We start from the raw sequence: 26,927 nt of genomic DNA, 5'->3' as shown, positions 1-26,927 counted from the left end.
GCCTTCGACTGAGGCTTGAAATAAAAACAGTTTGTGGAGGATTGTCGGCTCTCTTTCTGAATCTGTACTGAAGTCTGAGCAGGTTGGTGGGTGGCTTGATTCATCAAGCTCCGTGTGACTGACTGTGTGTGTGTGTGTGTGTGTGTGTGTGTGTGCGCGCGGGGTCAGAACAGAGGGCCAGTGGGCTGCATATGGCATCGTAAAGATATTAATCACGGCGCCCTTTAAGGGGCGGCTGACAGCACCCAGACCCACCGCCATCTCCACCATATTGGCCCATTTCATATGCTAATGCTGCGAGGGGGGGGGGAGTGGGGGGGCAGAGAAGGGGGGGGGGAGCGCCGCTACGCCCTGGTTTATTTGTTTCCCTCGCCCCACTACATGCACAAAAGCCACTTGACATTTCTATTGCCATGTTTTTATCTTAGGTAAAGAGGCCCCCGTCGACCCGCCCACCGCTGCGCGCACACACACACACACACACACACACACACACACACACACACACACACACACACACACACAAGCAACACGCATGCCAACATACGACACACACACACACTCACGGAGCGCCTTCCAATGCAATGGTCAATGACTTTTAAATAGCTGGCAATAGAGTGGGCATGAATAGCCAATAAGCTAATTCGTCCCATTCAGCCGCTCGCTGCACTCTATCGGCCTGAAAGAGCCTCATTAGATGCCAGGCAGCCTTCCACATGATTGAGGGCTGTTATTATGCACCTTTAACAATTAATGTCACATTACACGCATTATCCCCGTCATTAAGCCCTTAGTGAAGCCAATGAATGCCACTTGTGCTGTATACATGAGGCCCGGCCAGAGAAAGGGAGGGTGGTCACTCAGCTCCACGCCGCGGCGGCACACCAGGCCGCCTTCAACTTATTAGCACAGGAAAGAAAGAAAAAAAAAAAAAAAAACCGCAATCTGGCAGGTTGGATACGCTCTTATTAAGGCTGCCGTTTGTCAGCTCGACTCGACGCCTCATCCTGATAAACACGCCGTTCGTCACACTAAGAGAGGCCAACTCAAGCCAAATAAAAACACGGCAACAGATTCCAAACCGGTTCAAACCATGGAACGTTTCTGTCTGCAGTACAAGTCTTCAGAACAATACTTCACCAGCAGGCAAACGTTTCTGGACTGTTTAGGACGGCGGTGTTAAACACAGCGGGGTCGGATCAGTAAAACCACAAAGACAACCTTTAAATCTAAACTTTAAAGAGTTTTATGTTGTGTTGTAGCATTAAATGTCTATTTTCACAAAATCAAACAATTACTGCATAAAAAATAACTAACTTCTCAACATAAAGTCAGTTTTAATGAAACATACATTTTGAGCCGAGTCATCTTTTTTTTTTTTTAAATTTAAACATTTGAACGATTTCACAAACGACTCACTGACAGAACTTTATTTATTGACTGGTATATATACTGCTCGATGCATTATATGAAGGTTTTTTTTGTAATTCTAGTAAATTCATATAAATAACATTTAATACAAATACATTAAAAGACATTTTTGATCAGGCAGAGCTGCAGACATCCACAGACTCTGGAAGCCATGTGGCTGAGCTTTTCATCCATACATGATTTCCTGTGACGATCAGTCCATCGCCCTTCAACACCCAGGAAGTGGAGCGGGGCGATATATCCAATTAATTCGATTAATTCCATTTTATTTTTTTCCAATCAATGTGAAAAAAATTTAATCTCAACAACGAGTTTAATGTTTTCTTTCCCTCCCTGGAAACAAATGAAGGCGAGTTCAGTCCGACAGCACGCCACCGGGAGCAGCATTTTACGACGCCACGCGCTAGGTCTCATGGGAACTGTGGTATTCCTTCAGGCAAAACACTACCGCTGTTGTCCACTGGCGTCGCCAAAATCAACGAAAACTGAAAGTTCCTTAGTGTCGCTTTAAGTCGCGTGTTTTGTCGACGCTTAAATTTGATCTGTGTGGGATTTTATTTATTTATTTTTTTTTTTATAAATTGTTTATTTTTTCCTCCAGTTTTCCTTTTATTTCTTTATTTCACTGCAGTGCCCATGCAAGTGTTTTTGTTAAAATGACCTCAGTAATAACTATATTGCCTATATAATTAAATGCTGATGTTTTGGCATTCAATAAAAGATCACATTTTTGAAAAAATGTTTAATTGTGCTTCTTTACAAAGAAAAAAAATCGATTAAAATCGTTTATGGGATTGCAAGCAGAAAAATAAAATAAAATAATAATAATTGAGATTTAATTTTTTGGCGGTATCGCCCAGCCCTACCAGGAAGTCAACGCATCATTAAAGCCGAGTGTGTTTCAACTGCATGCAGAGTCAGGAGGAACACAAACTGTTTTGAGAAAAGGAAGTGAGGCTGGATTTCAGGCTGCCAGTGTGAATCAGACGACTTCACAGTGGAAAAGATGAAGCTGCTGTCAGCAGGAAGGAGTCAGTTCAGGACAAATGAAGCGCTTCTCCACCAGGAAACAGGAGGATCAGACTTTCAGAGCCAACGACTCAACTGTTTTTATCAACAGTGGATGCAACAAGTTCCCTGAAACTTCAGCTATTACCGAGTCGCTGTTTTAACACTCATTCAGGAGGCGTCTCATCCTCTTCCTCGCCGTCCTGCACGCTTCAGGTTTTCATTAAACAAACGCGGACCGGGCTGAGAGGAGGTGCGCCTTCAGACACGGTGCTGAGGGACGCGGCCGCAGCAGTTCCAACAGAAACCCGTGCAGCGGCGAGCCGCTGCTGAACTGCACGCTAACTTTGGCGCGGCTCTGTTCGAGAAGCTCTTTACCTTTGCCGATCACCAGGCCGCACTTATCGGCAGGCACGGCGTAGGTCACCTCCTGCAGGCCCCCCATGCTGCAGTCGCCTCGTCCCCGGCGCCCCATCGCGCCTCCGAATCCATCTCGCTCCTGTAGGGACGAAGAAAACAGCCCGACGTTAAACATCCTGGAGGCCACAGGTCGCACCGGGGTCACCTCCTCAGCTACTGCGGCATTTTATCTATTTCTAGTAACACTGCATTTCACTGGTGCTACACAGATAAACAATCAAATACATTTGTCACAAAAACATTCAACAAGCTTCACCAGCTTGTTAAAACCTCTCCAGAACATTTTGATTTCCTCGGTTTAACCTTCTGCTCCACAAGGCGAGTGTGACTCTTACTGAAGGTACTAAAGGTCGGATAAATCAATCCTGTTTGTTTTCTCTGAAAATCCTCATGACAAACAAAAACACTGACTCATTAGAAACAGCTCTATTGTGTAAAAGCTCTCAGAGTTACACTCACTATTTAACCTTTTCAGTCTTTCATTCATAACAGCTTCTGTGGGAGGAACTTTCCTGTGTTGTACTATTTTCCTAATAAACTCATCAAAGGGCAAAAACAAATCAGAGAATCGTTTTCTTCATTTTAAGCGGTAAAATACAGCCCATCCTTTCAACATCAAACTTTTCTCTGTAGTCTCAGCAATTTATGTGATTTCAGTAATAATAGAAGGGCTGGGCGCGAAACGAGGAGAAACACAGCAGAAATAACACCACGATGAAAACCTGAACAACGGCTGACAGGGGACATTAAAAAAACTGCAGTCTGACGCAGATTTTGTGCTTTTGTCGATCAACACCTGTGATGAAGGAGCTGGAGATCCCACCGAAACCACAACTGCTCAGTGAAAAGGCACCGCTTGTGGTTTTATTTCAGAACAAGTTTCAAAATCTACAACGACACACACCGGAAAGTCAGCATACGGGCCACGACTTGGAGCCGTTTGTTGTTTTAATAACACACACACACGGTGACTGCCACCTCTAAAACTACCAAATCCAGGAGGATCTGGACCAGAACCACAACCAGGAGGATCTGGACCGGGAGTCCTGAGACTCTGGTGGAGAACATCGTTATTGTCCATCTACTGAGCATGAGCAGAAGCTGTGATGTGCAGCAGTGTTTCTATCGTCTACACAGAAACCAAGCGTCACCAAGCTTCACTTGGCTCCTCGCCTTTTATTTTCATTCTTTTTTTTTTTTTCAGTACGTTTGACGAGTCCGTTTCAGTTTACAAACTGAGTGTTCTTTCCTTTCCAGTGGATCAAGTTTGTTCAGGTGCACTGTTCACAGCCACACTGTGGGCGTGGACTCAGACCTGTTGTGTAAGAGACAAATTCTTACATCTACCGAGCGTTCTGTTTCTCGGTATGTGAAGTACGCGTGCTGCTGGAGACACAGCTGTCGGATCCCCGTGTTGTTTGTGTCCTAACCCTCTGACGGCGGCGCGGGAGCTGCGGCTCACCTGGGCGGTCTGGACCAGCTCGTTGATGAGGTGGACCGCGTGGTGGCAGTGGTCGGGCTGTCCCATCACCTGAGCGACGCGGTCAGGGCTGACGCCGTCGTCTGAGGGAAACAGGAAACGGCTTTCAGCCTTCACTACAGCCACACTTCACAGGTTTAAAGTGCAAAATAAAGCGGCGTTTTGAGTTTCTTTATTTTCTGATGAACGAACAGCCAGTGTCTTTTTGTTTTGCATGATTGCGTCAGCTGGAGACGCACCTTGCTTGAACTGGATCCTGACGCCGGCGTCGTTCTGAATCTTCTTGATCATCTCACCGTTTCTGCCGATGATGATGCCGACGGCAAACCTCGGCACGACCACCTGGACAGAGACCCCGAGAGGCGCCGGTCAAACGGCTGCTCGTCCATCACGCCGGGCTCGCTTAGCGAAGGTTACAGAGGAGTTCTGAATTCAAGCCAACAACTCCAATTCTCATTTTGGAGTTTTTCTGACCTGTGACGCCATGTTTTATTAACATGAGGTGACTGATCAATGTGAGTGAAGAGAAAAGGCTGAACGCTGGTGATGAGGTGGAAGTGTTGTGGTATTTGAACTTGTGTCAAACCGGATCTCGAACGTGTTTCACGGCTCTGCCTGAACAGACAGATAAATGAGGTTTTCTCACATCCAGGCTGCTCCCTCCCATCTTGGATCCAAAGTCGGATCTGCCGGCTCTGAAGTCTCCCTGGTCTTTGTCACGGATGAGCTTCACCACCAGTTCACGGGCTTGCTGCAACGAAAAAGTTGGGGAAACGTCCGTAAAAACACAACTCGGCATGTGAAACGAGGCTAAAGTGTCTTTTCGAGAGTCTTCCGGCTGAACAGAGACGGCATAAAATGTGTAAAATTGAGTGTAAAGAGAAAAAGGCAGCGGCACAGGGTGAGCTGCTCACACGCCGACCTGGACTTTGTGGGGATCCCCAGTGATTCTCAGGGGCTTGTCTGCTCCGGTGGGCATGGGGTCATCCTGGATCATTATCATCTGCACTCCCGTTCTCTCCTGCAGCGGCACAATCAGACAGCGGCACAAACAACCGGCACAGAGTTACCTGGGGCCCGAAAAACACCGCTCGCTCCCGAGGGCTTCAATTCTGTCACATCTGAAAGGACAGGTTTCGTTTTCTACAAAGTACTGGACGCCCGCGCCGGGGGAAACCCCGGACGCCGTTTATCGAAGAACTGCGAGAACTTAGGTGCAGCTTAATGTTTACATCGAGGATAACTAAACGTCACAGGTCTGCAAAACAGAAGCACCAAACGTGACATTAAAACAGATGTTTCAGTTAAATCCCATTCCAGATGTTAATCCCTGTGTGTGTGTGTGTGTGTGTGTGTGTGCAGCCTCCAGGCGGACCTGCAGCTGTTTGATGGTCTCTCCTCCCTTGCCGATGACCAGGCCGACCTTGTTGGCGGGGATGAGGATCTGCTGGATGGAGCTGTTGCCGTCCATGTCGCTGTGGAAGCCGGGGCCGTAGCGGCACTGCTCCACGATCTCGCTCAGCAGCCGCTTGGCCTGCCTGCAACGAGACGCGCCGTCACCGCGCTGCCGGGCGGGCGGGGGGCCCCGCGGTCCCCGTGGGGACGGCGGGACGCCTGTGTCCCAGCGAGGCGAGGGGACTTACTCGATGTTCTCGGGGCTCCCGGTCAGAGTGCAGGGCCGGTCCAGCATGCCGCCGCTGTCTGCGAGAGAGACGGCGCCGTGAGACGCTGCACGCCATCCTGTCCATACAGCGCACTGTTCTCTCTGTGTGTGGTTTTATTAAACAACAGCGCCAACTAGTGGCCTGGAATGCTAACTACATTGTTTTCCCTTGTTTCTGTAAACAGACATCTCTTTCAAAACTCTACGATGTGAATGTAACAATCCCACTTTAACAATCTTCCACTTTAGAGGATTACTTCTCATTTTCAGACCATCAGAATCCAGATATTCACAGGAACGCACTGGCATGCAGTGAGCGCTGTGGAGAGACCCGGAGTGTTCAGGATCCCGATCATACGGCATTTTAATGCGCGGCTTAGCGGTGCGTATCGTCACAGAGGGCCGCTGAGCCCAACCAGCAGATTAGCTTCAATATTTCTAAAGCTTTGCTCAACTTCCGCGCCATTTTGAGAGTTCTGTCAGCAAAGCTTCATCAACAAATGTCTTCTCCCCCTTTTCAACCCAGAGGGAGAAAATATTTAAAAACCTGTCACAGAAAAATGACAGAGTGCGTTCTGACTGAAGTCTGCTTTTACCTGAGGCGATCTGGATCTTACAGCCCGATTCCAGCTGAATTCTTGAGATCTGCTCTCCACCTTTTCCAATGACTGAGAGAAGAGGAGGGGGGGGGGACAAATAGCCTGGATTAAGCCTTCTTTCTCTGAATTGAGCCCGAGGTCCCGGGCAGTGACCCGAAAACTGAGCAGAAAGTCAATAGTGATGATTACATGTGGAAGATTAATACAGACGGTAATGAAGACGAGGGCGACTTACTGAATCCCACCATCTTATCAGGCACTTTGAAGTCTTCTGTTGTGAGAGCCCTGCAAGACACCGGGACCCGATCAATACCGGCCTGCCCTTTAGTCTCAATTCAATTCATGCAGACCGCTTCACAAACAGAGCTGCGATCGCTACAGCTGTCGTTATCAATCTGGAAAAATCACTCGGCGTTTTGGATCGTTCTTTAAAAAAAATGAACCATGGTTTTCTTTTTGTAGTGATCGAGCTCTGCAGTCCTCATGTCCAAAACACATTTTCTCATCCCATCAAAATAAACTTTGAAGCCAATAAAAAAAAGGTGTTCTTTTCCATGTGAGAGTTCATAAACTTGAATATAAAATGTGGCCGAGCATAAAAACTGCGGTTTATGTTGCACGAATGAAATCTGGCAACTTAACTTCATCGCTACCGGCTGCTACTGTAGAGTTTGTAGTTAGTCAACGTTGCTTTTATGGCTGTTTGCACGTTACATGCCACATATTGAAGGTTCAGGTAGGACAGAAGTGAGACAATAAAAGGGAGAAAACTAGTTCACAGTGAACACGGCTCCGTTTTCCCGTTGGATTCTTTGTTTTAAGGGGATTCATTAAAGGTTCTCCAATATTAGGCTGGAAGAGAAACTAAACAGAGCTACATATGTCTTGTATCTACAGCGCAACGAATTGGTCAGGGGAAATAAATACATTCAGAGAATAAATACACAGAGACTAAAGAGTCAGATTTCTTATTAACTGGTGAGGAGGTGAAGTAAAAAGCAGTGAAGTGCTTCAGAAAACCTGTGGCAGCCGAACAAATAACCTCACAGCAGCCAAGCGTTGACCCGTTAGAACTGTAGAAATATGGGAAAGTGCAGAAAGAACTCTAATGCTTTTCAGGTTATATGTAGTAGAAATCAACTATTCAATGATAAAAATGTTTGTCAGAAAATGTTTTTATTTGCGGCTTTTAATAAAGGGAAACACTCACCAGCGTTTCAACAGTGGCTTAAAGACCTTATGCATCACCTGACAGAGGAAGCTCACTACAGAAGGCTCTGCTTAGAGGTTTTACGTTACGTGCACACTGAAAAAATGGACGCTGTCGATGTTGCAGTTCTGTGACGACGACCACAGTCTATGACTTTATTTCACTTCCATTTTTCCCCTGTTCAATTAAATATCACAGGACTTTGTTTTCCATTTTCTTCTTACTAAATACATTTTATTTGTCTGTGTACGTCATGTTTGATGAATGAACGGCACAGTGACAGTGTGGCAGGATCCGGCTTTGTTGGAGCAAAACATGGGCGAACACACTGCATTTACCTAATGCTTGTAAGCACTGAATTTTGTATGTTTCTCAAAAAAGGAAAAGGGGAAGGAGTCCGGATAGTATTTAAACGTAGATTAATCTTAGACATGTTCAGTTAAGAAAAATCATACTTTTCAACTGAATGGCGATTTGTGATGCTGCCTCTTCATGGTGTAATTTCATGGTGTAATTATATATTTTGAGTTTTACACTCGCAGTCTCTCCAGATAAAGGCATTAAAATGCACCTTAAAGTGTGTCGGAGTGTTTTCTGCTTACCTTTGATGTACCATTGCACCCAGATGGTTCCCCACTGACAGATAAAGGGAGAAAACAGGCAGAATTAGCATGTTACCAATAATGTGAGAGCAGGTTTTTTTTTGGTGAGAGCTGGGATTATTTGTGGCGTCTGCTGAAGCGACGGGCGGCGAGGAGGACGGCGGCAGATGGACGCGGCCCTGCCGCTCCTCCGTGTTTGTGCCCGACCCACAGCGGGGGGCTTTCACTAGCATGGAAATCAGGCCCGCCGGCGGATGAGTGAGCGCTTCAATCGGCGGCTGACGGGTCACCGACTGCTGCTCCTGAATTGCATTTTGACAGGTAGCGCCGAGCAAGGGTCCTGCAGGGTCACTGGAGGATGCGCCGCCGCGGACGTCAACACCTGAGCTGATATCTCGCAGGTTCAATCAATTTTCTGGCTGTTTGCTCTGATTTCACTTCTTGTGGAAAAGCGACGGGGTTAACGCCGGAGAATGGAACGGCTATGAATATAAAAAAGGGAGGCGCGCCGACGCCGCGCGAGGACGGGACCGAGCGGCGTCGGCCTCGGCCATTTGTATACTCGCGTGATAATTAAATGCAGAGTGCAACGCGGCACGGATACAATTTCCGTTAGTCACCGCGAGACAACCTTGACTCGGAAATACTGAGGACAAATTGTTGCGAACAATCAGAGTGCCGGCAAACCCAAACCGCTACAATTTTCCTATTCATGGATTCAGGCCTGGACTATTATACAAACAACGGTGACAAGATAAGAGCAAGACGGGATAAATGACTTTTCCTTCCACTCTGCGAATACAAAACAGATCAAACCTGCACAGCTCCCCCTGAAAAACACTGCGTAAAGTAATCATGTGGAGCAGTACGATATCATTCTAAAGACGTCTTCAAGCTGACCACCACCTAAACCTGTGTCGGTTTTATTGTTCTCTATTAGACCCTCTACCTGCTGTAATGATAAAGTGGTGCTGAAATCAGAATTTTGTTGTTACTAAACATCTGATTTGAATATGAGCAACATCCAGATCACAAAACGGTTGAATCAATGAGTAAATTGTTTTCATGTGATGATGAAATTTTAAATGAGTGAAAAGTGACTATTGGTCGAATCTCAACGCGAACTGAAACCCGGCCAGACGAGCTCGCCTCATGTGGCGAACAGCGTGATCCGATGAAGCCGCTTGGTTCGGGACCAGAGTGTTTTCAGAGACACGTGATCAGACTGAATTCGCACTGAGATTCCTCCAACCTGGATGAATCAGACGAGGCACAACTCATGACTAAAACACACGAACTGTGTGATAATCAGCCTCCATTATAAACCACATTATCATGGTTATTCTAAACCGCATATTGACCCTATTTGTCACAAGGTTTGAGGAAGCGCGGCGTGACCGTTGTTTACCTCGCTGTGTTGAGTTGCTGCAGTGATTATTTCACCGACATGACGACATTTGAACTTACACACCAGTGAGTCTCCTGATTTAAACCTCTGTAGGCTGGAAATTAAATTAAATCCTCGATGGTTCAGTCTGGATTTAAATATGCTGTAATGTAAATCAGGAGTGTGTGTTGGTCCCAGTGGCAGAGCGACAGAAAGACGTGTGGAAACCCAACTCCACAGTGTGATATTTAACTCATCTGCTGTTTCCTCATGATGGAAGCGCTAAAAACAGTCAAATATCAGTGAGTGCTTCATTCCTTTATTAGACGCCACAGACGTCAGTCCGGAGTAAAAAGAGAAAAGAGACATCTACATCATCATGAGCTTTGTCTTAATTTTGAAAGTCAAATACATTCCTTTATCTCCATGTAGAGTCTAGCCTACCATGTTTTAAAGCTTAGCTCATCTATATCCATTTCTATCATTAATTATTTCACTTTATTCTGTCTGACATTTTGACTTTTATGTTATTTATTCTGTGTGGAACTACGCTACAAGAATTTCAATCTGGGATAAATCCAGTATTTCTGTTCTACTTTTTACTGCCTTTGAAGTTGTAAATAAGACGCATGCAGGAAAATCCACTGTGATCTGTAAATGGTAAAACATAAATGGAGTAAATGATGAACTGACACTGCAGTTCACTGAACTTTTATGTGTGTTCTGTGTTGTGAATGGATTGTTCAATAAATACAAACTCCTATAATAATAATAATACTCTGTTGTATGAAGAGAAGTGAGATTCACAGTTCTAGTTATTTATAGAATATAATGCTACTACACTGGTCTGGCAGAGTTTGACGCTCTTGCTCTGGAGAAATGCATTTGGTTGGCTGGAGAAGAAAGTGCAGAATCCCCCAATCTAATTTACATGAGTAGAACTATTCATTTTTATTACTGCGAGCAAACAAAGTGAGAGGGAAGAGGAAAACTGAATGAGGAAACGGAATATATGGAGCTTTCATGACAAAATAATGATCAACAGAACTGCGTGTGTGTGTGTGTGTGTGTGTGTGTGTGTGAGGGAGAGAGAGAGAGAGAGAGAGAGAGAGAGAGAAGGCCCACCTCCATTGTCTAGAGAACGTTTCTGGCCTCCGAAGCCATACAAGGAGGCGTCTATGACTGGAGATGAACTGTTCATGTTGGGCATCTGGTCCCCTCCCATCTTGGCTGCCATCTGGAAGCACAACACAGCAGGTCAGGTGGAAACCGAGTGGATGATACACTCTCCTCTCCCCGGACACACACACACACACACACCCCCGCCTTCATGTCAGGAGCAACACTTTCCTGTTTGCCTTAAAAGCACCAAGTTCGGTTGTGACGTTTGGCATGTTTGTGACAGCGGCGGCTGAAAACTGCACTTTGCACGGCGGCCAGACTCCTCCCTCACACGCACATGTGTCAGAGTCGCAAACTTTTCCCTGATTTCACTGACAAATGATATAGATCGCCGTGCAGGGCAGCGTCTCCACTGACCGCCCGGCGCTGTCAGAAGAGGAGCTCCATGGAAGAAGAAGAAAAAAAAAAAAAAAAAAGTAAGAGGTGTGACAGTAAAAACACAAACTGCTCGGTAACTCGGGCTGTCAATCCGGTTTGGAGAAAGCTGCGGAGAGGACAGCCTCACCGCAGATCGTCGTCCAACTTCACCACAACAAAGTTGTCAAACTCACTTTCTCGATTTGATCCAAAGCGGCTGCATGCTGCTCGACTTCAGATACATTTTCGGTGGCTACTTGCAGCTTTTGAGTTTCAGAGGCCGTGAAAAACTTCCTGCTACCGTCCTCTCTACACAACCACCTCGCAGTCCTCCGCAAGGTATCAGGAGCCGTGCGTAAAATCAAAACGACCATAACTTCAGGGAGCTAATCAGATTATTATGTTTACCGGTTTATTCTGCCAGCTGCTGCGCTCCCCCTGAAGTTGTCTGGCACCCCTCCACAGTGGGAAAACCACTCATCTATAACCTGTGGGGCACCGAAGGGTTTCATTATGGGCTTAGCGGCGGGAGAGATCTGGGGTCAGGGGAGACGACTTTCTCCAGCATGACGACTCCTTTCCATGATAATAGGTGCAGGAAACTATTGATTTTATTACTAGAACTTACATTTCAACTTCTACATTTATTATCAACGTAATGAAGATGAATTAAAGCGGAACAGTTGCATCAGTTACGTTTTAAAAACACTGGTGAGAGAAAGTTTGCAAAACTCCTGTTCAAAACCAACAACCTTTAAGGTTTAATACTGCAAATCCCTCAGCACGACCACATGCACAAAGGAAGATTTACAAAAGGGAACTGGATTCTGATAAAAACTGTTTCCATCTACAATGCATTCATGCAACAAAAATGCAAAGATGAGTTGTAATTATGAAGAAAAAGTGCAACTTATTCACCAAACCTGCAAGATTCTTGACGTTTATGACATATTACACTAATTGATTTTTAATTGTAAATTAAATCATCTGACATCTAGTTATTTCACAACTGGAGGCCACAGAAGCACAAATGCCATGATAAACTGAGAAACAAAACCAACAAAAATCAAGAGTGAAAGGCCAAACACAGTCAAGAAACATGGATCAGTAGTAGAGCGTGTAAATTAGAGGCAAGAGAACGAGCACCGTTATCAAACCAACAAGACATTCAGAGTTTATATTCGTTATTTACTGCAGCCCTACTATATGTAGCCGCGGCATATTTTTGGTGATTGAGTCAATAATTGCCTGTTTTGCAGGTTTCTGAGCAGCTCGGTGATTTGCATGAGGGGCCAACGCTCCAAACCAACCTGAGTCTGCTTTTAAACATCAGCCGCTCGTCAATCGAGAGTAGACGCTAATGCGCCGCCGTGATGGACGTTTAAATCCGGGGCTGCGTCGCATGAGAACACCAACAGCGTTTTCCATTCACTATTAATCTGCCGCCTCTCCTCTCCACACCAAAGTATAGCATTTCAGAAAATTGCAGTAAATTGACATCTGTGTCGGACTGGAATTTTTCTTTTTCACAATATGAAAATCTAGTGGTGGAAATTAGAGTCTCGCGTCACCTTCAGGGACGATTATCTACTTCAGAGCCCGCCGGTGGAAGTGAGAGGGGTGCGGTGGAAATAAGCAGGAATAAAAGGAAGCAGGTGTGGGGCTGCTGCTGTTTCCATGACATCCCCTCAGCTATGCACATGTCGAGCAGCTTTAAACGGCATTATGGAGCAAGTCGCGGCTCAAGGAAATGCCGGAACTTTCTGGAAAATTAACGACGACTCCCCCATTCATTTCAGTCACCTGAAAGGCACCTTTCTCCCATACCTGGACGCATGCGATCTGCAATTTGGGATGTTGACGGCGTTCGCTCGCCGACGTGACGGGTTTGAAAATCTAAAAATGTGTCGGAGAAAAAGGCGAAAGGCGAAAAATGGAACAGAGTGAAAAAGAAAGGGACTGAAAAGCTAACGCTTTCTGCTGGTTATTCATGTCATAAGCAGAACAACACAAACGGTAGACAAATCTATTTAAAGGTTTATCTTTTTGTAATTCATTCTGGGAGGAATACATTTTTGCAAACATGTATAAATGGGATTTATAACCTTTTTTTACACTCAAACTAAAAGGTGTCAAGCATTCAGAAAAAGGAAATCTGGTTTAATTAATCAATCAGTTCCTTTTATAGGTTAACTATTACATTACAGGCATTTTATATTTAGAAACACGAAATGTGGCTGAGTGAGACTAAAATCTCACAATGTTAAACATTTACACATAAAAAACACTTTGCAACCTGTGGGTCTTTATCCTATGTTCAAAAGAGCAAGGTTATATATAAAGAAACTTATTTAAAGGTGCATTAAGGACTTTTTCAACTTGAAAAATACTTATTTTCCACCATAAATATGTTACACATTTTTAATGATGTGTACAATGTGCCCCGACATATTCACTGCGAGCAACGCTAACAGCGCTAAATTGTCACTTGAAAGTTAGGGTTAAAGTTAGGCGCCGCTGTTTCACCTTTAAAGGGATTTTTGTGCAGAATTGAAAAGAAAAACTTAAAATATGTTTCATGTTCTACTAAATCACACACTTGATGCTTCAACTACAGATGATCACATTTTTTTATTATTATTATTTTTTAAGTCCAGCCCTTGATAAACTGGATAATTATCCAAAAATGGAACAATTATATCTAATTAGACAAATTCATAAAAGAGCAATCATTTCATTGAAGTTGGCATGTTTGGATGAGGCAATATTTTGATGGATGCATTAAAAAAAAAAAAAAAAGATCAACCTAATGGGGGATACAATATTTAAATGGGCAAAGGACATTAGCATTTTTAATTCAGCCTGGCTAAAGCAGCACAGGTGAGAGTTTAATGAGTGAAGCTGCCTGGAGGCGCGGGTCTATAAAAGTGAGTGGGACACATGGTTTCCCAGCCTGATTTATGGCTGTCCCGGGTCACTGACATTTAAACAGAAATGTCTCTCAGTGCTGCCGCCGCGCGTCAATGGGAGTCCGCAGTCACGCAGCCTGATGGATTCTGTGGCAAAGCGTCGGGTACAAGCTGTGTATCCAACAGCTGAACAGACTCGGTGTCCGCTGGAGGCCACAAGGTAAACAACTGGACTCCACCGGCCTCCAGGATACTCGCATTTCTTCACTGTAACCGTTTCTCAGCTAAGATATAAAAATGGAAACATAAAGCCGAGCATGGTCAGGAGGGTTTTACAGTTTCAAGTTGGGCTGTTGGCATTCACACACGGCTCGATTTGATCCCAACACGGCGGGAGAAGTAAAACATGGGCACAGTAACCGAGAGGCAGCAACTAATGTGAAGTAGAACCTACAGGCCCTCCATGTTGGAGACATTTCCCTGATCGTCTGTTAAAGGACCTATATCATGCAAAATCCACTGTTTTAAGGTTTTCAGCATGCCACAAAGTTGATTTCCCTTTAAAACCACCCCCAAAATGTTATTTGCCTTCATCCACGCATGTCTGAGTAATCTCTTCCAGTCTGCTGCTCTCTACAGCAGCCCCTCCCTTCGGGTAGAAAACAGCTCGTTTGAAACTCTTCAAACCTAAGTACGTCACAAAGTTGAACTCCTCCCACCACTCTTCTCCCACCCCACCCCCGCGCAGACAACACGCCAACTCTCCTCTGACCAGCACGCAGCTGATTCGCATTTTCCACTGAGGGGCCCCCCCCCCCCCCTCCCCCTCCCCCCCTCCCCCCGCAGGCCCTCGGCAATCAGCGTTGCTGCTTTCTGTATCTCCGATTACGGAGATAAAATTTAACCATCGTCTGAAAGCAACAATCAAGCAAGAGCAAGAGTCTGAAGGGTCTGCGCTTGGTGAGTTACTAACAGGAAAAGACGTTTTCGCGTGTCTTTGCGTGTAGAGAAGCTAGAGCGAAGGAGCTAAAGCTAACCCTTAGAGACGCCAACGCATGACGTATTTGTTTTGAAGCTCCGATTGGTTGAAGTACGCTGTCAGTCAGTCCACAGGGGGAGAGGCGGGATTTTCAGTGAAACTGAACGTTTTCTCTTCCGGGTTTCAGAATTAGCCCCCGAAAATCTTTTATTTAACACAAAATGACTTTTCCTTAGCGCCAAAAATAAACTACTACCATGTCCAAACCCATAATAGGGTACATACTAGCTGAAAAAGCAAGATACAGCCCCTTTAAGGACGTTCGCTGTAGGTTAGGAGGAGGGGGGCTGGAGGACCAGGACTGGGAAACACTGGTACCGCCACCCACGTTAGCCAGCTAAAGAGAACGTCCAGTCTGTCAGATCTAACACCGAGTCTAGAAGCTTCAAATTTAGATGGTTTTAATTCACTTGCCAAGCGAAATCAAGCCAGAACAGGTGGGTCAAACATAAGGCTCGTGAGCCAAAGGCGGCCCAGAAGAGGCTCTAATTCATCCCAGCAAGCCAGCAAACAAAATGGTAAAAATTTCAAAGCTAAGCATACTTTCAAAAACATTAAAAAGCTGCAGAAAACGCTGAGATATTGGTGATGCTGCCACGAAAGCTAACTAGCTAGCTGGTTGCTTCGCTGTGTGAGGAGTTTGTGAAAACATGAAGAACGCAGAAGCTTTAGGAACATTCCACTGTATGACACCACAAGCTTTCATTCAAACTGACTTCATGTTAAAACTCTAATCATTGTGGGTCCTAATTATTAATTATTCCCCCCCCAAAAATAAACATTTCCATCATTTATACTCCACACCACAACTAAGAAAAGTTTGAAAATTTCTATTTTAAGGTTGTCAGAGCACGACTATAACTGTGCGATCCAGTCAAGATGAAATTAGAATGTGGCCCCTGAATTAAAACGACTTCCACACCCCTGATCTAAAGCCACAAAAGATGAACAATATTTGCACTTCACTACATTTACTCAAACTGTGAATAATAAAATTCAGGAAACATTTTATTCCATTTTAACAGTTTTGGCTTTTTCCCCACCCTTTGCATCATTACACTCGTTGGTTATTTGTTTCCTCCACAAACCATTAAAGTACCTGTATTAGTCAAAGCAAACATGAAATCTTGGCTCATAACTGAGTAATACTCACTACTGCCATCTAATGGCACATTCAAGAAGCCGCTCATGCTGCACCTTTAAGGCTAATGGAAGAACGACGAGATCACGACGTGGCCTCACACCTCCAAAACCTGCATTTAATCCATTACCCAGCAGCACAAATACACGACTTATTTCCCAACAAATGCTGCATCCTATTAGTGGACGCCACCGCGAGCGCTTGTGTTTAGACACATTAGGTGACACCTTGACAGCGGTAAATGTGAGGTGAATTAAGACGGGCGAATCTTAATGGACCCAAACAGACCGAGGAGCGGCTTCAACTCGCGCAGCGGCGAGATTTAAATGTCAAGTCGCATCTGCGGGAACTCGCAGAGTAAAGAGCTGTTACAACACATCTCAGGCCAATGCCACAACGTCATATGACACACTTCTCTTTTCTATGCGGTGCTGCTCAAATGTCCACTTGGAGAGAAGAAAAAAAAACAGATTTACCGTACGCCATACAGACAGAGCGTCCATTACAAAGCCCTCGAATAACGAGGGGGATCGGACCTGCAATTTCACCCATAATCAGCATTTTTTGTCAGAGATTATTGTCAAGTAAATAAAAAAAATGAATCAGAAGTTGCTTTAAAGGCTTTCATGACAAACCCAGATGAAGTTTCACTATTGAACGAGTGAAAAGTACACTCCCTGCAGACTTATTATAGTTTCTATGACACAGTTAGAAAAGGTAAAACCTGTGTTACTTGTTGAGGCTACAGTGGGTGGTAGTGCGATGCCAGAGGATCTATTGAGAGAACGCTCCGTCCCTTCAGCGTGTCCCTGTCTCTTCTTTTGCAACCTGTAGCTTTCAGGGCTGATTTCTAATTGATTTATTGTTTTAAAGCCTCCGAGTGTGATCATGCTCCAAACTCCACTCCTACGCCGAAATATATAGTGTGTGTTGCAGCAGCAACAGTTTGTTTTTTTTACGCTGCAGAAGCTTGGAACAAACTGCCAGCAAATTTATTTTAATGATATTCCACAGTAATCGAGTATCAATCCTAGCACCGTATTTAAATAGAAGGCGCTCAATACAATCCACGTTAAAAAGCACTTCCAACAGGGTCAGAAAACTTAAATGCAATTTTCCAGCTGCACAGGTAAAAAAAAACTTCAAGAAAGAAAAACTGTAAGAAAGCTTAGGAGAAGAACAAAGACGTGGAAATATGCTTAGTGCTGCTGCAGACCAGTCAATTCCTCCAGTGACAAAATACAGCAGGCAGGAAACTGTTCAGTACTTTGGACCTCTCCAGCCATGTCAGGACAGAAAGGAAGCACAGCAAGGGCAGCGCGTTTAGCTAATGCCTCAGCACAGGAGGCGTTCAGGGGCCGCGGGATTTCTGGCAATTAGAGGCTGAGGTGGCCTGCTGCAGTCTAAATTGACCCTGGCAGAAGGAGTTATTTTTAAAACGGTTTTCCAGCTTGACAAAATTCAAAATTTTTTCAAGTATTCCCTTTGTGTCAATATTCAGTCACAACGAGACATTTAGGAAAATTCAGCGGTACAAAAAGCTTAAAATGTGCCACAAATAAGGATAAAAAAATGACAACATGTACAGGAGGTCAGATTATGAAGCAACTGAAATGTTATTTATCAAGAAAAAAAAAACAGCTAGTGAAATTAAAAACAGTTCTACCAATGGCTGGGCAGCAAGCATTTTAAAGGTTCAATAAGTAATATTTGGTCACATGATGTACCCCCCACCCTCCTGCTTGGCAACCTCAGAAACTCACATGATTGGCTCTGGAACCCGAAGTGCAACGATCAAGCCCCGCCCATCCACGACGTTCCATTCTCGGAACTTCCTTTTTTTTTTTTTTTACTGGACCTTTAATCTTAAATTGCATAGAACAGCAGTGGCTGCTAGCAGTGCGAGCTAGCTACGCTACAGCTAACTTTATACCCGGTTTACGCAACATCACTGCAAATGAAAATGTGCCGTTTTTTTGCGTTTTCCTTTCAGAAAAGTTTCACATTTACACTGAAATGGCATAAATGCAGAAAACAGTGTTGTCGGCATTGTTGGGCAGCTAGTGAGTGCTGCTGGACACCGACAACGCTGGGCTACGATGGCGAGTACACCAACATTCGTCTGGACAAATGACAAAGTTGTAATGGTGTGAAAACTACCACGTGCTGGAGAATCTGGACTGGGAGTCATTCCACTCTGGAGGAAACCTTGTTCTCATTGTCCATCTACTGAGCATGTGCAGAAGCAGTATTTGACAGCCGTGGCTCACATGTACAATGACAGCATTTCCCCCATCGACACGGTGTTTTCAAAAGGTTGCGTTTTCAGTGGCTCTGAGCACCGTAGTTTTGTCAACAGACCCCCAGAACCTAACAAGTTTTGAACCGATCCTCCCATTGGTTATCTGAAAACGTAATGATCTAGTCTGAGACGATAACATAGCTTCTGTTTACTTGTGCTTAACCGAGTCAGGACGTTATTGGAATATGTTGAGCCTGGATGCTAAATGCTAACACTCAAGAGTATTTAATCAGTCTTTAAAGTTCAATGCAGTTGAAGATTGTAACTCAAGGCTTCAGTAATTAAAGTCTTGCTCATTAACTGACACTTTAGAGTGAGGACCATCTTCATCAATGACCTATTTTTGATTGATGCAGCAGATTTAAATACACTGGAGGTAAAGCAACGTGCCTCACCTCCAGTGAACAGCTCAGTGCTTGGACAACACTGCTTTGCTTCTTTTTTTTTTTTTTAAATCCTCCTGATAAATTAATCATGATCCACTAAAGTAGACATTGAAGAAAGTGATGTAAAAAGTCTCGGAGCCCAGAGGCAGACCTGCTGCATGAAGCACGGATGTGTCATTCAGTGACTGGAAATATCTGAACTGTGCGGGTTATTTAAAACTCTTGCTACTTCTTCTATTGTGGCCATGTACTCATATCTATGTATTTTTTTTTTTTTAATCTGGCTCAGGAAGGCGTCATCCCTGCATGTGGCCACATCATTTAAGGTCACTTCACCAAGTAAGAGTGAGAGTATCCTCTTAATGCAACACTGAATACTTTACTAGCACATTGTAACTTAACCTCCTCCTATGGGTCCCGGCTGAAGATGATTAGATCACGATTAAAACCCCAGGGTGACCCAGCAGTTGTTATTTAAGTGCTGAAGCTCTGGGATGACCTGTTGGGAGAATATTAAAAAGCTTTTTTATTGTTTTTTTTAAAAAAAAAAAATTCCTTACAAAAAAATCCCAACAATTAAAACGTACATTCAAGTTCTAAAACTTGGTTCCGTTTCGCACGAGTGTATTTCAATGAAATGTCATTTCATCAATTTAATATTTGTCGGTCAGTTTATATCTGTTATTCAATTATATCTATCCTAGATTTATATTCAAATTCTTACTGAACTTGTCTATGGTTGGGCTTTGTAATTTTCACTTTTCTTTCCTACATTGTGTTGCTGTAACACTGCAATTTCCCCCTGCGGGACAAATAAAGGACTTTCAATTCAATTACTTGCAGTAATTCAGGAAACCATTTTGAAAGTGCTTTTTAAATACATTGAAATACTAAAAATGAAAGGAAACAAAATAAAATTTAAGTACTGTATGAAAATGTAAATGCCTGGTGTCATAGCAAGCTTGGTTGTGCTAAAGTTATGGAAATATTCAGTTAACATATTTATAAACCTATGAGTATATTTTGATAGTATATACAATTATTTTCTTATAGTGTCATCAGAAAATAGATATGTTCATGTGACAGGTTGATAAAAAGCCCTTTGCTTTGTGTCACTCAAGTTTTGAGCTGCACCATGTGTGCACACTGACAGTGAAGGCCTGCATTTTTTCAGTAGGGGAATTGTGGTAATATAATTTTGAGTTCAGTGAAGTGGAAGTCCATTTAGTCTGTAGTTAGGAGGGGAAATGTGTATGTATTGGCAATCAATCTGACTAAACACCAGCATATCAGACAGCAGAAAAATCCAATTCTGTGTACTTCAACAACGAACCATTGCGCAAGATGTTTGTGTCAGCTCGGTTTGATTACACAAATGGCAAGATAAGAACCTGGCTGTTCATAATTAGCATTATAGGGAAGCTAAGGTAGACAGGGTTTGTGACTGAAGTTCGATTTACACCGAAACATCTGTGCTGGAGCGAGAAAACTTGCTCACTACTACAGCAAACTGGGGCCTTTCTCTGCTGTGTGACACATGACCTGCACGGTGGTGGCGATCGAAGTGAAATGCAGGCTGCGTTTTGGTTTCAAAATGATATTTTTCCAGGTATTTCCCGGTGAGGAATGGAAAAACACCCCGGTGTGCCGAGCAGGAGTGGAGGGGGGCTTATTTCAACAGATGACGTTACATTACATGGCCTAACGCCAACGCTGCCTGCGAGGACACCCAGTACCGCACATGCTAGCAGGCTAACACCAGCTCCTCCAAAACTCACCCCCCTCGTGTCGCCAGGTGTAACCCGCTCCACGTGGGTCCCGCACGGGGGGATCCTCGAGCTAAATGAGGGGGAGCGGGTGATTTTGAGGGTTCGCGGTGCGTGCGGTCACTCACCGGGCCACCAGTCGTCTCTTTAACTGGGGCAACAACCAGTTACACTCATGCTAACGCAGGACTTCAAACTAGCAGGCTTTAGCTCGCGGACAGCGTGTCACAGACGGCGTGTCACCGACACCCCCGGCCTGTCCAGCACCCCCGTCCGCCGTCGACGTTTCCCCCGTGTCACGTTGCGGGTCAAACCGCACCGTGTCGGAGCCGAGATAGGGAGCTAGCACGCTAAGCTAACTGTAACTTCTCCAGAGTTGACAACAGGTTGCAGCGGATCGACTTAACTTACTAAAGTAGCACAAAGTTCGACACCGTCAGAGGCCTTCGTGTTTTGCGCCACAGACGACTCGTCTCGTCCCCTTTCCGCACTTTTGTCGCCGTTATTCAGCGTCTCCGGCGTCCACCAGGAACTCTAATCTGCCCTCTCCGGCTACGCTCGCTCGGCTAGTTCACGTTAGCCTGCTAGCTCGCTGGGCTGCATGAGGAGTGTTTATAGTAAGGGAGGGGGAGGGGGGAGGAGGGGGTCCGGGGTGCCCCGACACAAAGTCCCGGCCTGCTCCGCACGCAAACACGCGGCCTGCCGTACCCGCAGGCCCGCAGACGTGTCCGCCCGGAGAGCGTCCTTTACCTGTCGGACCCGGCGTATCGTGTCTGCGAAGTCATCTTTCGTTGAGGGCTGAGCCACCGAGGCCTGTCCCTGGACCAGCTCCGCCATCATCATCATCCGCCTCGGCAGCTGAGAGCCACTTTAAAAAAAAAAAAAAAAAAAAAAAAAATGCAAAGGAAAAAAAAGAGAAGAGGAGCACACGTGCCGCGCGAAGCGCCGCGAGACGTCCGGGCTCGCGAGAAGAGGGAGGAGGAGGACACGTGGTGCAAAAACATGGTTTCTACTCAACAGACATGAGCAGGAGCTGCTGTCCCTCAGCATGGATGAGCAACACGGTTTAAACTCGACAAATACCAACAGGAGCTGCTTTTAATTCATTATATACAGAAAAAAACAGAACCTGCATTCAACACGATGGATATATATCATGAAAAACGGTTTCATCTCAACAAATACAAACAACTGCTGTCGACTGAATAGAGTAGAGCTTTACTTTATTACCCTAAACTGCGAAATTCCACTGTTGCAATGGCAATAATAGAAATTTTAAAAAAAGTATATATATATATATATATATATATATACACACACACACACACACACACACATAATTTACTCAGAAAAAATTCTATACAATGAAGACGACAGGAGTTTCCTCTGTCAGCCAGGTGTGAGTAGAGTTATGGCCTGTGGTAGGAATGGTTTCCTGTATCTGTCCTTGTGGCAGCGGAGCTTTGACAGTCGTTTTGAGAAGGAGCGCCGCTGTCTGTCCAGTGTGTGGTGGAGAGGGTGGTCGGGGTTATCCATGATGGATAACAGTTTGCTCAGTGTCCTCTTCTCCACCACAGCCTCCACGGTGCCCAGTCAAGTCCAGTAGAGGTTGCAAATCTATGAAAACAACTGTTTTCAATTCCAGAAATAACCACCAAAAAGAGTTTTAAGACACTTCAATCACTTTATTTGAGTGACCAACCAGAAGGAATGACAGGAAACGACGCATATCACCTGAAAATGTTAAAAATAAAAGCCACCTTGAGTCGATAAGTGGACTGAAATCAACAGAGGGATTCATGAGATGAAAAGACCGTCACACTTGAGGTTAAGGGAAGATGTTTACTTGACAAAATGCACTAACCGGATAAATATTTGTCAGAATGAGGAAGTGGTTGCTGGCCTTCTTCCTCATCCCCATCGCACACAATTTCAAACATTGGTCGAACCATTATTTCCCTGTCCCCTACTGGCTTCAGTTTTGTTTATTTATTTATAAATTCATTTCTTTTATTTTAGTTGTAAGTTAACTTCAATGTAATAAAACAATTGATCCTGAATTTGAGGTTGAGGTAATTGTGCAATTTTATTTTTATGTGCCAAACCTTTCTTGTTTTCTTTTAGAAAGATTGAAAACAGTTTTTGTCCATATATGTTGTGTTCAACGCATTAGTATTTGCTAAGCTGAAAACAGATTTTAATTTTATATGTTGTGTTTAAAACAGTCCATATGAGTTGCATTAAAAGCAGCCTCTGTTGGTATTTGTTGGTTTGAAAGCAGTTTTGTTCAGATGTGTTGTGATGAAACCAGTTGTTCATGATATTTGATGCTTTGCAAATAGATTTTGTTCAGATATGTTGGGGAGAAAGCAGTTCTGTTAATGTGTTTTGTTTAAAATAACTTTTTAAAATCTACATTAAATTTTTTATTGAAATAGTAAGCAAAATACAAACAGAATATGCTTTCAACGCAACGTAAAATATCAAAAACTCTTCCAACAGCGACCCTAATACTCTTCCATAATGGAGAACATGCAAACTCCACAGAGAAACCCCCCACAAGACTGAACCAGCGACTTGCTTCCTGTGAGACAAGAGCGCAAATAATGGCACAACCAGCTATTTCATGTAGGTAAATGAATGCATGATGAATGTACAAAAATAAAGATCCTTTAAAAACTGCCGTCTCGCTGCCTGCTGCACATGTGGAAACATCTACTTTTTGCACATCTGGAAAAAATGCCAGCAGCCAGAAAGAAGAAAGTAAAATTGCTGGAAATTTCCAAGCTGTTTATGCAAAACAGTCTCTGCTCCATGATTTGAATCCAAACCTCAATGAGCAAAGTGGACCAGTGAGAGCTCAGATTAATGTGTGGTCCGGCGAAGCAGAGTTGCATGCAGGTCGGAGTGATTTAAATCTTTGTTTTTCGGTGTCTGATGAAGGTTTGCATGACAGTTTGGATATTTAAGGTTCAGTCTGCTGGTGGGATCTTGCACAAACCTGAAGCCTGCAGAGAGATGGTGAACCTGTGAGTGGTCTGTTGAATAAAAATGTTTCCCACCATGGTTACTGATGCAGCATGCTTGTGTGCAGCTGCCGGATGACTGACCTCGAATCTGAGACAAGCAGATTGGCATTCAGCGTCTAACAGGCATCCGAACATATATCCATTTCCCTTCCTCATCAGCCCCTGGGCATGTTATCACCTCCAAAAAAGAAGCCGAGGCAAATTAAGCGGCAGCTGTTCCCAGAAAGCCCCCCTAAATGAAGACCTCCAATTTAACACGACTGAAGTCTGATCCCGACATATTGCTACCATGTGCTGGAAATGTATTCAAACCTGGAGGTGGCTGGGAAATGATTTTACTATCAAAGAGCGGGTCAGGTGGCCATCATCATATATCCAGCCAGATGATGCAGAATGGACACACACATCCACACACACACTCACACATATTGACAAGTATGATGAATTCAGCCACCATCTGGTCAAACAGCGGAGAGAGTGAGTGCAGTTTAAGGCAGGTGTGGGTCTCTGGAGTCCTGCCAATCAAGCAGTGGGAACTGATTTAGTGTGCGTGAGTGTGTGAGTGTGTGTGTCTCTCTCTCGTGTGTGTGTGTGTGGGGCTGTGGTTACCGTAGCAGGCCGATCAAGTGTCAAACGCACACACACAGCTTCCTCCCCGTCATTGTCTTGCAGAGAATAGAAGCCTGTTCCCAGGCCTGACTCGCCCCTCGATCCGGTGCATGAGAGCCAGAAGCAGCAGCGTTTTGGGTCTCACAAGGTGAAGAGGTGCAGCAGATAAGTGGAAAATTCTTACAGATGTAAACACAACTACCACAATTGGCATGAAAACTGAAGATATTGCTAATTTCACCACCGGATAACACTTAGCCAGCCCCCATATGTGGCGGTGCAGCGGTTAGCATTCTTTTCTTACAGGCTGAAACCTCTCTGGATGGTTGACATGCTCGTCTTGGACCTGGGTGGTTTTTCTCGCTCCCTTCCACAACCCAGAGTGTCTATTTTCTGCAACTTGCGCCGATGCCTCGAGCTTTTTTGACACCACATGTTCGTCCTGTGGCTGGATATAAACCCGGATCAACTACACCCAAGGTCTGGACGCCACCCAGAAACACCCAGAACCATCATTTCAAATAAAGTGGTGACTCTACTTCCCCCAGCGCTGCACAAGCCACTGAATATTTGACTTGATTAAAAATTACTGATTGCATGTTTGGGAAAGTAACTCATGTGTAACTTTTAGTTGATCCTGCAATTAGAGTTAGCATTAGCATTAGCATTAGCAGAGCTGTCATCAAAGAACTGAAGCCCTGTTTACAAGACAATGTTAAAAGTGAAAGAGCATTGTTTTTGTGTTTGAGTTTCAGAAAGGTGTCATGCTTACCAGGAGAATCTGGACTGGGACCAGGACCAGGACCAGGACCGGGAGAGTCTGGACTGGGACCAGGACCAGGACCAGGACCATGACCAGGACCGGGAAAATCTGGACTGGGACTCATGACCCTCTGGAGGAAAACGTTGTTGCATGTGCAGTAGCAGCATTTCCACTGAGCGTTTTCAGAAAGTTGTGTTTTCAGTGGCTCTGTTGTCGTGTAAACGGGGCCTGATTCGCTCACTTCACTTCAAGTTCAACCTGAAGTTACATTGTTAGAAGGTGGAGGAAACATGTTGTTTCAGTGTGTTTAGGATAATCATTGTCCAAGTAGTGTGTGTTTGTGTTTTATTTTACTGCACAAGCTTTTTGAAAGGAGGAGCACTTCACCATGATGTCCAAAACATATCCATTAACTTTGTGCCACTAGAGGAAGAACAAACAAAACAGCTGAGACAAACTATCAATGTGTAAACCGGAGCAGAGAAAGTTTACCTGAACATAGCTCAACTACTGGAGTTGGATGTTTCAGGAAAAAATGACTTTTACACGGTCTGCATACTTTACCTGATTATTGCACCTGTGTGCCAGTTCTTAAAGATTTTCCTGAAATCTGCAGTTATCTGCTGCACTCAGCTGGAAGGAACGAGTTCAAGACATCATCAACGGGAGGCGGGGGATTGATCCGTTTTCCTTTCAATGAAGTGAAAATGAGCCTTTGTGGTCAGGTAAGTGGAGCGCATGCCCAGCTGGACGACACGGCGTTTAGTGAAAAATTAAACATCAATACTGGCACACTTGCTCTTTTTTAAACTGCTCAGCTTTCACCTCCTCCCCCTCCTCCTCCCCCTCCTCCTCCTCCTCCTCCTCTTCTCTCCTTCGCCATCTCAAAAGAAGAGGCAATATGAAACTGTAATTGCTTTATAATTGCCGGGATTCTGCGATGGGCATACGTCTCTAAAGGCGGGATACAAAACACGGTTAGTGTTTCGTGGAGAGACCTCGGAGGTATCGCAGCACGACTCATTGTTCGTGACACCGGGCTCTGCAACGTGAATCATTTTCATATTTGAATAACACAAAGCGCTAAAAAGAACGAGAGGTCTCTGTGATCTTTTCAGCAATTCGGAAGCTGAATGTTCTTTCTCTGAGAATCTATTTTAAACCGTCCATCCATCTTTAAAACGGCTTCTTTTTTCCCTCCCGGTTCCGGCCTGTGGGAAGCTGGCGCCCATCACAAGCATGCGAAGCTGTGAAGACAGATTTCCTTTTTCACCTGAAAACGCCGTCGTGTGAACTTAGAATCCAGCAGAAACCTGGTTTGAGTTGCTGGAGGAAGTGAGAGTAGCTGGAAATAAACCCTCCTAACCTCTGCATCTCGCTTTCCCTAAAAACCTCCTGACAGTGGCCAAGCTGCATTGTGGGTAAAGTGAGACACAGGTCTCCTACAGCATTTTAATAATCTGAAAATGAAGAAAATGTGGTTGAAAATCACGCAGAACGAGAGCAACAGGACGTCGGAAGGCTCGGCGGTGCAGTGGCGTGGCCGAGTGACAGAGAGACGACGGTTCGAACCCCTGGATCAGAGGCCGGAGTGGATTCCAGGCTGACTCAGTGTGAACGTGAGTCTCTGTTAGAAACCGGTGA

At 44.6% G+C, this 26,927-nt stretch overlaps 1 protein-coding gene across 3 annotated transcripts in view; it reads right to left on the bottom strand.

Annotated features, from left to right (window-relative positions):
• fubp3 (far upstream element (FUSE) binding protein 3) overlaps window positions 1-21,761 on the bottom strand; it is a 28,348-nt gene extending 6,587 nt beyond the window's left edge. For 2 of the 3 annotated variants that reach the window (XM_030085305.1, XM_030085306.1), the window contains exons 1-12: window positions 21,633-21,761; window positions 10,926-11,037; window positions 8,414-8,447; window positions 6,837-6,886; window positions 6,599-6,670; window positions 5,983-6,040; window positions 5,715-5,877; window positions 5,262-5,360; window positions 4,986-5,090; window positions 4,579-4,681; window positions 4,322-4,422; window positions 2,818-2,938 (exon numbers count right to left, since the gene is read on the bottom strand). In XM_030085305.1, the coding sequence (XP_029941165.1) occupies window positions 2,818-2,938; window positions 4,322-4,422; window positions 4,579-4,681; window positions 4,986-5,090; window positions 5,262-5,360; window positions 5,715-5,877; window positions 5,983-6,040; window positions 6,599-6,670; window positions 6,837-6,886; window positions 8,414-8,447; window positions 10,926-11,037; window positions 21,633-21,728 (1,114 nt within the window). In that variant the 5' untranslated portion in view covers window positions 21,729-21,761. Of the gene's footprint in view, window positions 1-2,817; window positions 2,939-4,321; window positions 4,423-4,578; window positions 4,682-4,985; window positions 5,091-5,261; window positions 5,361-5,714; window positions 5,878-5,982; window positions 6,041-6,598; window positions 6,671-6,836; window positions 6,887-8,413; window positions 8,448-10,925; window positions 11,038-21,293; window positions 21,462-21,632 lie in introns of those variants that run through there. The other variant, XM_030085307.1, reaches the window with a different exon arrangement.
• Between the last annotated feature and the right edge of the window lie 5,166 nt (window positions 21,762-26,927).

Source organism: Salarias fasciatus, assembly GCF_902148845.1.
Source record: "Salarias fasciatus chromosome 7 unlocalized genomic scaffold, fSalaFa1.1 super_scaffold_4, whole genome shotgun sequence".
NCBI lineage: Eukaryota > Metazoa > Chordata > Actinopteri > Blenniiformes > Blenniidae > Salarias > Salarias fasciatus.
The sequence above is the reverse complement of the archived record's forward strand: the minus strand, read 5'-3'. Positions and strand labels throughout refer to the sequence as shown.